General features: G+C 41.0%; 1 protein-coding gene across 5 annotated transcripts in view; it reads left to right on the top strand.

Moving 5' to 3' along the window:
- The window catches only part of dlgap4b (discs, large (Drosophila) homolog-associated protein 4b), a 152,204-nt gene that overhangs the window by 126,125 nt on the left and 11,692 nt on the right, over positions 1 to 14,387 (top strand). For all 5 annotated transcript variants that reach the window (XM_072684597.1, XM_072684600.1, XM_072684599.1 and 2 more), the window contains one exon: positions 13,589 to 13,992. In XM_072684597.1, the coding sequence (XP_072540698.1) occupies positions 13,589 to 13,992 (404 nt within the window). The remainder of the gene's footprint in view (positions 1 to 13,588; positions 13,993 to 14,387) is intronic.

Here is a 14,387-nt window from a genome sequence, read left to right on the forward strand (position 1 = left end):
GAAAGAAAGGAAGGAGAATGTACGACAGATCTCAGATTTGGCTTGAGCTCCATCCTGGCACCTCCTCCTCTTCTGTTTACCAAACTACGTTGCTATGGTTCTTGACCCTTTAGTTTGCATACATTGTTTAAAATCAGCAACGTTAAGAAAAGCTGACATAGCACTCTCCCATGGCTTCTCCTCTGGCTCTAGATAAAAGGCAGGAGCTCAGTAAAAGCCTCTATGGAGGTCTGTGTGGAATGTGAAAGTGGGTTGATTTATTTTTTTTTTTAGGAGGGAGGGGGGTGGCATCTACAAATTGCCCAGCTCGTTTAAGGACAGATTGTTAATGTGCAGCACCTGAACCATGAAGCTTAAAATTCAGCATAAAACTCTGCACTACTGCTCTCTGCACTACTGCTCTAGGTCTTAAACAGTCACCTAGACACCAGGCATCTAAAACCTAAAATATGAAACCTTGCATCACTGATGTAAATTCAGCTGTGCTGAAATATCAGATGATCTGTGTCTCAGGACATTCCGTGCAGGTCTGCTGGAGGCTTAAGTTCGGAATTTGGTCTGGATGATGAAAACGATTAGGTTATCTCCATCCGCTAAATTGCTCATCCCTAGATGAAAGAGAACTGGAAACTGGAGCAGTCAAAATCCCTTCCTATGTTACAATTTGGAGGATATTTTAGGTCAAAGGGTCAGCTCTAGCCATGGAAGCGTATCTGCTTGCAGTAATTGGCCGAATCGAAGCTTGTTTTTCTGCTTGCCGCTGTAGACCGAGAGCGACTTTAAAAAGCTCTCTGCACTAAAGAAGGCATGCATTATTTAGGTCCACAACACTTCAGACCTACACGGGATGAAAGATGCTGCACATGATGGAACTTCTTGCACCGAATGCAGGATTCTATGAATATCTAATGTACTGCAGTCTCTCTGCAGTGGTTGTGCATCAACTTTTTGACTTTTCTCTTACTGTTTTTGTAGCCTTTCTTCCAGGAATGTGAGAGACCCTGATCCTTGTACTATGGTGTTTCTCTGGCTTTAACACTCTCACTTCAGCTCAGTAAAAGCTTGTGAATTTGCTGGTTAGGTGGGTTGGGTGTGTTGGAGCATGGAAAGCATTAAATGTGACAAATGGTTCTTTAAAGCGGCCCTTGGGGCAGTAGTTCACTAACTAGGACTTAGTAACCCTCTGATTATTCAGGTTTTAGCTCCAACCCTACTCATAACACATATTGATAGGACAAAAATGTGAACCGTCTGGAAGTCTGTGAGAACTAGTTTGTGGTAGGGTTATTGATTACGGGGTTGTGGGTTCACTGATACCACTGTTGGGCTCTTGGGCAAGGCACTTGACCCGATCTGCTCCAGGGGTGCTGTATCATGGTTGATTGTGTGCTCTGACCCTAGCTTTCTAAGATGGGATATGCAAAGAGAACGTCATCTAGGCACCAGACATCTAAAGACTTCTATACACATAATTTCTATACACTGCCTTGGCACTTAAATTTGGCTGAATGCATTTATTAGAAGGGGTGTTCACAAACATTTGGACATATAGTGTATATACTGTTTAAGTCAAGTGGAGCATCATATGAAGGCCAGTAGAAATCTCTTTTGGTCCTCTATGTCTCTCTCGCTCTGGCTCTCACGCCCTCTAAATATCTTTCTCTCTCTTGGTCACAAATTGCATCATCATGTTCACACCCATTAGTTAAGTGATGACACATTCCTTGCCTAAGACATTCCGCAGTACATGTGAATGTGAGCACCCGGCCTGCATATTCAACCAAACCTAAGTCATTTCACAGTTTGCTTTCTCATTCTGAGCATGGCATTAACATCAATTTTCATGATTGGATCACAGTCGGATTTCACTTCTCAGCCAGTTGTAAACACTCCCAAGACGCATTGTGATCAGATTACGATCGGATCACTCAACCAGTATAAATGCTTGTGTTTTCTGATAGAGCTGTTGCATGAATGTGAGGACCATCTTATTCCATTGCGTTGTAGAACCACTATCACAGTTCCTCTAAAGTGATCACAGTTACCCGCAGCAGGACAATTTTGATGAGAATCTCATCAGGTCAAGCTGTTCTAGCCAGATACTGTCCAAATGCAAAATGCATGTTAATGCCAGGTGTGAACAGGCTTTCTGTGTCTCCTGCGATGATTCGACCCAGAAGCCGGCACCAAGAGGACCTCTACTTCTGCTGTATGATCTGCAGTCCAGTGGCTCAAAGCTAATCCACAGTTACATGTTCCACAGAGGAGATTACAGAAAACTAAAGAGGATGACGAGAGCTCACGCTGAGCCAAGATGGTGGATGAAAGGAGATCATGGAACGAGCTGAGTCTGCATGGATCGGACTACCCATGAAATTCTGGCACTGTTTTGTCAGTGTGGGCGAGAGGCCCTCTGAGCTCTAAATATTTGTGGTCATTAGCCACTCTAGAACCTCTACATATGTAGGGGGACAGGAGGTCACTGGTAAACAGAAATGTTGTTTAATGTTTTTTGGCTTGAAACCTCAAGGGCTTCCTTAAATGTGAAAATAAAGCTTTTCACACTTTAACATGTCATTTACAACAATGGTTCTTTAGAGAACCAGCCACTAAAAGATTCTTAAATAAAACCAAATATCTTCTTTTATCTGTGGAAAAATTGGCAAGAACTACAAACGTGTGGGCCACAGCATCGCTGGAACTCGGACACTCCCAACACCAGTGTGACTGCTTAGGCAGTTGTGCTACCAACTGCTTAACTATGCTACCAGCTGCTTACCCCCTCTATGATAACACAGACTGAACTGGTCAATTTTAGCATAAAACATAACCGTTAGTATGGGAATAACATGGCACACTTGAACCATTGAAAAATTATAAATTATAATTATATTTGTGGACCCCCCCTTCTAATAAATGCATTCAGTTACTTTAATTTGCACCAATTGCTAATGCATGCAGATATGCTCACACAGCTTATCTTGTCCCTGTAGAGAAGTATTGCCAATAGAATAGGACTCCCTGGGCAGTAGAGACAGTTACTCCAACAAAAACAGGCTAAACTTTTTTTTTTTAATACTTTTAATTTTAGAAGTGTCTCAGTACTTTTGTTGTTAAAGTAAAGTTTTACAAAACCTACTAATGAATGTATTAAAATGCTTCAGTATTTATTAAAATAACATAAACAATTCTATCCAACAACTTTGAATCAGTTATAAAAAATTCTAGCCTCCTTAAATCATTATTTGCTAAATGTACGTATTGGACAGGTCCTATTCAATATCGTTGATATGAACAAGCTAAGTTTGAGTGGTTGGTTTACTCGCTTTGTGGTTATCATCAGAGCATGTGAGACTATGACCGATAGATTGGCCATGCTGCTCTACACGTGCTGCAGTTCCTTGCTTGAGGCCAGCCATTTGATAATGACAATCTAAACTACATAAGCTTCAAGCGTTCAGTAGAGAGTAGTGTGCGTGTGTAGTGGGAGATCGAGTGTTAAGATCTAGGCTCATTCCAAGGAGAGCAGCTGCATTTTAGCAGCGTGACTGCTGTTCACATTCCAACACCTCCCTGTCTCATCACTCAGGCTACAATCAGCAAGGCCGTCAACAACCACAAGACGTGTGTGTGCATGGGCAAGTCCGGTAAACCATTAGCCTATCGCAAGGACAGTTTGGCCCTGTCTAGACCACATACGAGTCCCCAAATTCATGTCTGCCTAGCGGAGATGACCAGTCTACATCAGCGTGCAAAACAGTAGTGACATTAAAGACACATCAAGGCTGTTTTGCTAGCATTGAGCATTGTTGTTCTCAAGCCACTGCTGAATACAGCGATAGCAGTTATGGATGCCGTGGCCTTAGCAGCCCATATAGCTCGAAAGTTGATAGGCCAGTATTTTGTGGCCTTCTGCGGAAACTGTAATTAGCCCCATTTAAGCATTCTTCAAGCAGGGAACTTTATAGAATATAAGGCTGGGTCTCCTCTCAGTCTGCACTAGGATCGGGTTTCTGTTTGCACAGTTTCTCTAATCTCAGACACTTCTCGGGTTAGAACTGTTTCAGTTGTAGACAGCTTTTCAGCAGCTACGCATTCCAACAGGGTTGAAGACAGAAACTCAGAAACTGAATGCCCACTTTACTAAGCCAAGACTCACAAGTCAGCTGTGCACAACATATAAAAACTATAGTGATGTTTGTCCATGCAGTTGTTTTTCTGTTTTTCCCCTCAAAGTAGGTAAAGCTGCTTATAATTGCCTAATAGGATTGACTCTGTTCAGTACAGTTCGCCTGGATATTCCAAATGAGGGCTAAAAGACAGGACAGCAGGCATAAATGCCGGTTATTACCTAGACTTATGACCTAGACTCTCCTCACTAAGAGAGCCTGGACTGAGACAAGGTTCTGTCAGACCGAATCAGTGAAACATGCAGACGCTTGTTAAACATCAGTGGGTGTTTTAAAGGCTCGTTCATTTCTGTACTCATATGGAGGTTATTCAGACATGCCGCTTCTCATCAGAACAACACGAAAAGCCCACTGATCCCCACTCACAGTTTGAGCTGTGATTCCTTGGACTTTAAAGATGTCAGAACTGTTTGGAAAACTGTAGAAGCTTTCCTTCCTATCGTGTGTAGCCTGCTTCCTACTTCCTCTCCTCTTTGCCTCTTTGTTGATTCCTGTTTAGAACATCCTGTTTCTGAGGTCATGCTTAGTGTCCCAGAAATGACCCCTTCAAATCACCAGTGCATCGCCACATGGTTGTCCAAGGGGCCACAAACCATGTCCGTACGTTTACATCATGTAGATAAACATTATTCATATCATTTTAGGGATGAATAAGGAAAAAATAATAATTTTATATTACTTATATAACTGTTTAATGAACCAAAAATCAAGATGTGACCCAAGTTAAAAATACTTAAATATTGCAATAACTGTGTGGGATTTACAGGCATCGTAGTGTAGTCTCTGAATTTTTACAGACTCAATAGTAGTTGTAATAAATTTCTGAATTCTTTCAGTACTTGGATGAAGATTCTTTGCAGCCAGTTTCTCCTCGAAGTCTGGAAACCATGAATGCTCCGTTACCTCTCTTGAGATTCTTTGCCAGGTCATTACTGCTGCTGCCTTCAGTTGAGGCTTGTTTGTGGGTTTGCTACTTATTTGTTCTGCCTTCAGCTTTGTCTTCAGCAAGGGAAAAGTTGCTCAATTGGGTTAAGGTGACTGACTTTTAAGAACGTTTCATTTCTTAGTCCTAAACTCTTTGTCTGTTTTTGCGGTATGTTTTGGGCCGTTATCCATCTGTGCAGTGAAGTGGCATCCTATTTGTTTTTTGTTTTGCACTATAAACTTCAGAAATCACATTATTAAACATCAGTGACCCAGTTTCATTGGCAGCCATACATGTCTGTGTACCTCCACCACTGTTACTTGATACTGTTACTTATACTGTTACACTGTTACCTTACAAGATGTTGTGAAAGGATTTATCTACTTCAGTTGTCTTCTGTGGTCTTCCAGACCTCAGAGCTCCGCAGTGCATATCTCCTTTTTTTTTAATGTGTCAGTTGATTTCGACACTCCTGATGATGGCCTCCTTCACTTGCGTTGATCTTTTAAAGTTCCCCTGAACAGCTAACAAATGAAACTTCACTAGAACATTAACTCCAGACCTTTTATCTTCTTAATTTCTTATGAAATAATGAGGAAACAGGCCATGAAACTGCTTATCTAGATTTGAGCCTGTGAAAATAGTGGGCTATGGAAAGAAAATTGGATGTAAATCAGTTAATGCAATATTTTTGTTAACCCCCTTGAACTAAATCTGAAAATACACTCTTCAATCATTGATTATTTGTAATTCTGCCTGTACACCACCTAGATGGATGTGAAATTTAAGTATTGTATGAACCTGTCTATAATCTAATTGTGTTGTGGTCTTCCACATAAGTAGGAAACTTTTATTTAAAAAAGTTTAAATCAATTAACTAATTGAAGCTCAAATTTGATGAAACTCTTAACATTAAAAGGCCTTAACGTGTATGTGTTACCATGTATGCCTTTATGTGTAGAGTGAGGACTCTTCCCGTAGGCAGTCTACACAGTACATGCTGACTCTGCATAAAACTGACAGCAGCTGCTTCACATGTGCAGCCAGACTTCAAATCTCCAGGCAAAACTAGAGCCATCACTGATAATGAAGGTTAAACTTTTGTATGAGCAGCTGTAATACCAGCCTTTCTTTGCCAAATCCTCATATGAGTCATTCTAGAATAGACAGACTGTTCTGAAATCAGCAGCCGGGATCAGTTCCTGGTTCAGATTGCTCATAATCAGGGGTTATGATTCACTCATTTGAACATACTTTAACACATATTTAGTTCAACATCTAAATAGAGTATATTGTAATATATGCTATATGTCCAAAGGTTTGTGGACACCCTTTCTAATAAACGTGTTCAACATGTTTTAAGTTGCACCCATTGCTGACACATTTAGCTTATTCAGTAAAGGTGTCAAAAGTATTCACATTCATTACTCAGGTAGGTATACTAGGATTTTAAAAAGACTTGTATAGAAGTTGAAGTATCGACTTAGGCTATTTACTCAAGTAAAAGTGTAAAAGTACTGGTTTCAAAACCATAAAAGTAAAAAAAAATAATTCCAAAAGCTTCGGCCATGCCACAGGGACCTATAGTGCACTACCCCTCCTCCCCTTTTTCCCTTTTCCTAAAAGCCATAATGACGATAATGTTTTATTAAAATGTTAATGTTGAAAAATGCTGGGATGCACTAGGCTGCCTGTTCCAGCTGCATATATGCTTATTGCAATAAATGCATTTTAGTAATATCCAATATTTTAAAGGGGCATCTATGTGTACTACTGAACATTAACATTGACAAAAAGTCAAACTTCAGAGGCATGTAATCAATAACTAGAGATGCACCGATCCGATATTAGGATGAGATATCGGTCCCGATATTAACAAAATTAGCTGGATCGGTTATCGGATAACTATGCCGATCCATGGAACCAACCCTTTCACTTTAATTGGTTGGTGTGAGACTGCACTAAATGTTTTATACATTTTTTTTTTTATATAATTTTTTTTATTGCTGCTTGTATGTTTGCCAAGTTACTTATTTACTCTCAGATTCAGCTGCCAGATTTTATTTTGAATTACACAAAAAAATTAATAAGATTGATTACTGTTTGTATGTTTGGCAAAGTGTAGCTACTTATTTTCAGCCTGATACATTTGATGTATTTTAATATAGTTTAAGAAGTTTGACTCTGCACTCTGTTAATTTGTTATATTTTGTTTTACAAAGTTAGTAAAATAATGTTTAAGTCAATCCTGATTCCTTAAGTCTCTCCTACATGGTGAGGTATACGATTTATTCATTCAACAATGGTATTAGATCGGTGGAAGCAACGATGCATTTCCATTCCAATAAAGGTTATTGATAGGGATGCACCTGATATGCATAGTTTATGTATCTGTATCGGTACCAGAACTGAAAAAGTCTGAATGGTGCATCCCTATCAATAACCTTTATTGGAATGCAAATGTGGGGCTTAGTTGAGACATTTCACTTAAGTAAATATTTAGAGAATTTCTACTTAAGTAAGGCAACAAAGTTACTTGACACCTCTGTTATCTAGTCCCTGTAGTGAAGTACAGCCAATAGAATAGGACACTCTGGAGCAGATAAACATGAACCTACTGGCACCATGCCTGGCCTGGGCTAGAGGGGTATAAAGCCCCCCAGCCTTGAGCTGTAGAGCTGTGGAGCTGTTTGTGTTGGAGTTGGTAATGAGGTGGAGTGGTGATCATCCAACATCCTGACCTCACTAACACTGTTGTTGCTGAATTCAAACAAATCCTCACAGCAATGCTTCATAATCTCGTAGAAAGCCTTCCACAAAAGCAGGTGCCTCAACAATTACTATTTTTGAATGTCTTGATTTCATAAAAACTATGAATGAGCAGATGTCCCAATACTTTTATATTATATTTCATATAGTGTACTCAGTATATTTGTGATTAATAGAATTTGGGACGTGTGTCATCGAGTCCACAGTCTGAATGGCCGTTTTATTCAGAGCTTGACAGGAAAAACGCTGGCTGAGAGAGATTCCATTGAGGAAATCCAGCTAACCACATATTTTGACTCATTCCTAGTCTTACAAAATCCATCAACAGTTGCTTATTAAACCATTGGATGCAGTCTAAGCTGGGCTGGGGCCTGGTCACTCATTAACAATGGAGGTATCATTAATCATATGAGGTTAGTCATGATCCAGACAGGGGAGTAACACCATAACCAGTGTAGACTCAACTGACTCAGACTGACACCAGCCTTCCTACTCCAGACTGGAATTCCCCATTCATTTACTGTATTCAGAATTTGGGATTAGATTTAAAGTTGAGAGAAATAGTGAAAAACAGATGGAAGCTATATTGCCATATTGCCTGTGATTAAGAATAAGTGTGTGCGGGAGCCAAAATAACATGGAGTTAGAAGAGACAAGGACAAGCTTGCTATTCAGACCTGTGGTTTGTTAGCTAAAGGTGGGGGCCATGAGGCTCGTGTCTGTGTCATGAGGATGGTATTTAAAGACTGCTCGAACTGTCTACTGTATCCGTTGCAGATATGTAGGGAATCGGTCAGTTTGACGGGTGGAAGTATTAACCACAGAAAGAGAGAGTGGCCGTAATGTTCGAATAATGTTTAACGATGATCAACAGTGGATATGTACTGTATGTAAGTTCATGACTAAATGTGCACTGAAGAGTTGTTCAGATGTTGACACGCCAGGCAAAAAAAAAAAAAACAGGGAGTGTGTAGCCATATTATACAGACCCTTCACTGACTTTGATGGCAGCCTTACATCACATATTCCATGTTTTCCTAAAAGCAAATTAAATGACATTCCTCCCATATGTTCTCCACTGCTGTCCACAGACCTCAAATAGTGGTTGGACTGTTCTTACCTACACTATTAAAAGTTTAAGATCCTTGAGGAACATTTGGAGGTTCTACAGTTTGAAACAGTGGAGGAAGCTTTGAGGGATTTGAGGATTTTTTTGAAGGTTCCTCAAAGCAAAGCAAAAAGGTTCCTCCACAGTTTCAGATTGGAGAAGCCCTAAAAGTTCTACAAGGAACGTATAACAGTGTACGCATTTCCCAACACAGTCCCACATCTTTTCACTGGTGTTTAAATCTGGTGAGTGTGTTGATCATGACATCACCTGAATTACCTCATACTTTAATAACAGTGTGGCCTCTTGCATTGTCTTGTTGGCATGTCACGTTAGGTGTTTGTGATTCTCCACAAAAAAGAAGACAGAAAAAATAAGCACTTTAAGACCAGTGCCAAACATCAGTGTAGGACACACAGTTTAACCATTCAAAAGCACTGTGTTCTTTATTCACAGAGTGTGTGTATACTGTAAACACACTCTGCTGAACACAGTAAAAGTATGAAAAACTTCAATTCCAACTTTACTGACGTGTGAAAACAGCCTCTGCTCTGGGTCAGCATGCCCAGTCTACAAAAAGCAGTGTTGTACAAACACACACCATGTGGTGAGATTCCTGTGGTCTCTCTCTGCCATCATTTCCTTCTGATTCCCAGTCGGCCATCTGCCAGCTCCCCACCCAGATCCCCCAAAATATGCCTGTGTCACCTCATGCTGAGACACACACACACACACACACACACACACACACACACACACACACACACACACACACACTCATAAAACGCACACACACAATTCTCCTTGCATAACATGCACCTCTGCAGACTCCCCCAGTTGCACCCGCTAACCCACAAACTCGCCTACGCACAAATTCTCTGTCTCTGCCTCACACACACACACACACACACACACACACACACACACACACACACACACACCCACACACACACTGGGCACTCACCCACCTACCGAGACCTCATAAGGGCTGGAAAAACAACAGCGGTGTTGGAAAAAAGGGGAGCTGTGGAGTGAATTTGCGTCAGAGTGTGCTCTACTACCATAAACATTGGAGACACACACACACATGTACAGTGAGAGATGGAGATGCTCTCAGTCGAAAGCCAAGCTCTGGATCCCCCACTGCGGGCCAAATAGGCCAATTCTCTGCAAGGCAAACACTCTCAGTCATAGAAGAGTAGTATATAAGATATGTAAATTTCATGATTCAAAAAGAAGCACCAAGTAATACATTTTCACATCTGTAAAATTAAATGGCTGCATTCATTTACTTAATGTTGTTTGGCTTAAAATGGTGTTTAAAAAAACAGTAATGTACTCTCTTAAAAATAAAAGTTCTATAAAAGTTTCATTTGGTTCTATAAAGAACTGTTATTAAAATGGTTTATCTATGGCATTGTTGCTCAAAGAACCTTTTGGTAGCACTTTTTTTAATGTAGACATTGTCATAATCACTTTCTAATTTAGGTACCGCTGCCAATGCCGATATATAAACATTTATTTGTCATTTTCTTGTGCTCACATTATGATGGTAGATGGATGGCGGTTATTCTGTAAAACTATACCAGAAAATTCTGCATGTAGCAACAGCAACATTAAAATTTCCCAACTTTCGCCGCTGACCACAGTGGATGCAGTGGTGAATTTTCTGAAAGATGGGCACTGAACGCTCATAGTGTCAAGTCTAGCTGTACAAAAAAAAACAAAAAAAAAAAACTCACAGTCACAAATACTTTCAGGATAAAATAGTGGAAAACTATCACCCCACACATGAACAAACATGCCACAACTATTACAGTAATGCAATGACAACATATGGCATGGCACACACATTGTCTCTGCCAGGCAAAAAGTCATTTTGGAGCATTTCTAGTTCATTTTGCATGAACTAGACATCAAGAACAATTGCCAGATTCAAAGTATGCCAAAAGTGTTTTTTACTATTGAAATTATTACAATGTATGTTATTATATCTTATGCCTTAAATATTGTTACAGCACAAAATATATCTGCATTTGTTTTCATCTCCTCCCAGATCCTCAGTCTAATCTCTCAATCCAATCTCTGTTCATCAGGAGGGAATCAGGCCTTCTAGCTCAGGGCAGAACTGAGAACTACAACCAGCCTAGCTCAGAGTTCTCTCCCTCCCACACTCAAACTTATCATACCCCCACCCCCACAATACTACAACCAGATACTGAAGGTGTTGTCCGAACTAACAGATATTAGTATGTGTGTCGGAACACACCCCAGGTCATAATGCACTCCCTCTCTTCCAGGAATCTTTTTTTATGCTCTTGTCTGAACACTGTGTGTGTGTGTGTGTGTGTGTGTGTGTGTGTGTGTGTGTGTGTGTGTGTGTGTGTGTGTGTGTGTGTGTGATGAAACACAATCACTTCTAGTCCATTATATACAGGATGTTGAACTTGTGGACCACTCATATAAAGGAGACTGTGTAAACCCCACTTAGTGCTTGAACAGTGCTTCATCTCAGACTGTGTGAGGTCCACTTCATCATGAATATAATGCATGCTCTTGTAAACACTCAGCGTATGCCTGTTCCAGCTTGTTCTCTGGGCCGTATTGCTAACAAGCATCAGCTCTGCTGGGTTTGATGGCGCATAGGCTGTACAGTTGTGCACATACAGATCTGCAGTTAACCTAATAGGTTGATAATCGATTGATAAATGGACGTATGGTGTACAGATGGAGAAGATAGAAGAGAGGGAGCGAGAGAGAGTAGGATGGATGGAGTTAGGACATATGAGAGAAGAGAAAAAAAGGGAGGAGAGAGATCAGCTCTTTGGCTGCTCAGTGTGATGAGGTTATCAATGGAAAATTAGAGCCGGTGAATGGCCTGCACTGACTTCATTTCCTGTATTTATGCCCACTTACATTCTATCCCAGAATACTTTGGGGTGTGGGATGAATGGGTCTTTGTCTTTTGACAATCCATGCTCCTTCTAATAAGCACACACACGCACACACACATACAAGCAGACACACAGATAGCTTCAGCTAAGTCAGCTGTGTTCTGCATTTCCAGAAGGCCTGAAATCATATTTCAGCTAATTGTATGTCTTAGCTTGTGGGACGTAAAAGACACATTGTAAGCGAATAGTATCTGGAATTTGTGTCAGGAGGTTTGCAGTCATCTCTATGATGCTATGAAGACTGTATCCCCAGTATTTAAAAAAAAATCGAGCATGAAATTGCCAGTGGCCTGCTAAGAAAATTCTTCTGTAGCTTTTTTTCTTTCCTCTATGTAATTATTTGTTGTAATGTTAATAAAGCAAAAAGCCATGAGCAGTCATGCTTCATCACGGGATAGAGTAACCATGCGTGCACACCGCAAGCGACGAAAGTGGCACAGCGACCAGAAGTCATTAATTTTCTATGAGGGTCAGCAACACTTCACGCAAATGAACAGTGACTTGCAGCAGCGCCCACCAATAAAATAAAATTAAAAAACGCTTCATAAGGTTCTCATTTTCCCTCAAAACCACTCCGCTGACTTTGATTCCTACTAAAGATTTGTTCCTTTCGCAAAATGGGGGTAACAGCATTTTTGCAAAAGGTAAAGCCCACCAACAGTCAGCAAGGTGGTCTCTTTCGTTATATCAGGGTTGTGGACATTTAGTGTATACATAAGCCTGCATAGGCTCTGCTTGTTTATACTGGTTGCTGTTCCTTTAAAAATGTGGTTTGCTTGACGACGCAATTTAATCCAACTTGGTGCCTGTCTGCTTGCTGGTGGGCACACCCGCCAGCGGCTCATCGCTTTCTGCGCTGGCAGCACTAAACGATTTTATCGTGTGCAGTGTGCAGTCAAGGTAAAACCTCCTCCCTGTGCTAAAATTGCAGTAATGAACAGTTTTGAGTGGCTTATTGCTTTGATAAAAATGTGGTGAATATAAAGATTTTTTTTAATTCAACAGTACATTAATTTATTTATATAACTACATTCACAATGTAGTCTGTTAACAGTGAGTACTGTTGCTAGGCAACATGAGGGCAAAGGTTTAGCTATAATAAAACATAGTTATGTTCAAGAGTATTCAGGGTTTATTAGTCGAATAGAAATGAATCGATTTTTGTTCTCTTTCTGAAGAGACTTTTATTCCAAAGAAGTTGCTGGAAGTATAAAGCTGGACCATAGACCACTGACTTAAGCACTATTCGAGCTGAATTGGCTTCACCAGAGGAGGTCCTGTAATGCAATCTGTCAGGGATTCAACAGGCCTAAATAAAGTGACACTGGATAAAGTGTCTGTGTAATTTCCCCAAACATTTAACAGCCTAAATGAACACGTCAGCCTTAGAGAACAGGTGCTGCACTCTATAACAATAGCAGCACACCACACGACTGTGTGTATTACCAGGTTGTTATTTCATTACTGTCCCTTTAAATAGGATTACTATTACCAAGGTTACAGGTTTATTACCTGTCAGACAAAAACTGGTTCAAAAACTGTTTTTAAAATCATATGGTTTAAATTGGGCTTTAGATCTGATTAGATGATGTTGAGTTTAAGTCTGATCTCTTTCCCTTTCCCCTTCCTGTTCTTTCTGCAGTCTCAACGTGTATAACCACGTGTAAGAAGGTAGCTCCGCCCCCTGTGCCCCCTCGGACGACCTCCAAACCCTTCATCTCCGTAACTGTGCAAAGCAGCACTGAGTCAGCCCAGGACGGTTACCTCGACAACCACGACCGCAAAAGTGAAGTCAACAGCCAGTCGGGCCACAGCAACTCCTCAGATAGCCTCGACAGCACACGGGCCAACAGTCTGGCCAAAGGCTCACGGCCGCAGCTGCCTGTGGCCACCCCCCGCGAGCCGCAGATTCCCGCGGCCGTTGTGGTTTCTTCAGAGCCCCCTCGTGAGCATCACAATGAGCAGGTAAAGGGGGGCGCTCTTGCAGCAGACGAGCCTAGAACAGAGCCTGTACCCCGCCGGAAACTCTCCTCCATCGGAATACAGGTTGGTGGGCAACTTGGGCTTATTATGTCTTATTCAGTAACTACTGGTACATGGCACCACAACGGCTCATAGGAGTCAGAAAGCGTAGCATTTTACTGAGCGTTTCTGTCCTCTTTGCTGTCTTTGCTTGGCCTGGTCTCTGAAGAGATTGTAACTGGTCAGCTAGGGTTAGCTTTTAGCCTAGCATGCATACCGATTTACTTCTCTGGGTTTGGCTTCCTAGTCCATTTTGTTTGCTGTAGTATGGCCAATATGAATAGGAATCATATTGAAACACACAAACATAAACTTACTGACACAGTGCCTAATGCAAGAGGTGGGTTAGGGGGTTATAAAGCCCCCCAGCGTTGAGCTGTGGAGCAGTGAAACTGTGTTGTCTGGAATGATGGTCCTCT

The sequence above is a fragment of the Salminus brasiliensis genome, chromosome 7 (assembly GCF_030463535.1).
Source record: "Salminus brasiliensis chromosome 7, fSalBra1.hap2, whole genome shotgun sequence".
In the NCBI taxonomy this organism is placed as follows: Eukaryota; Metazoa; Chordata; class Actinopteri; order Characiformes; family Bryconidae; genus Salminus; species Salminus brasiliensis.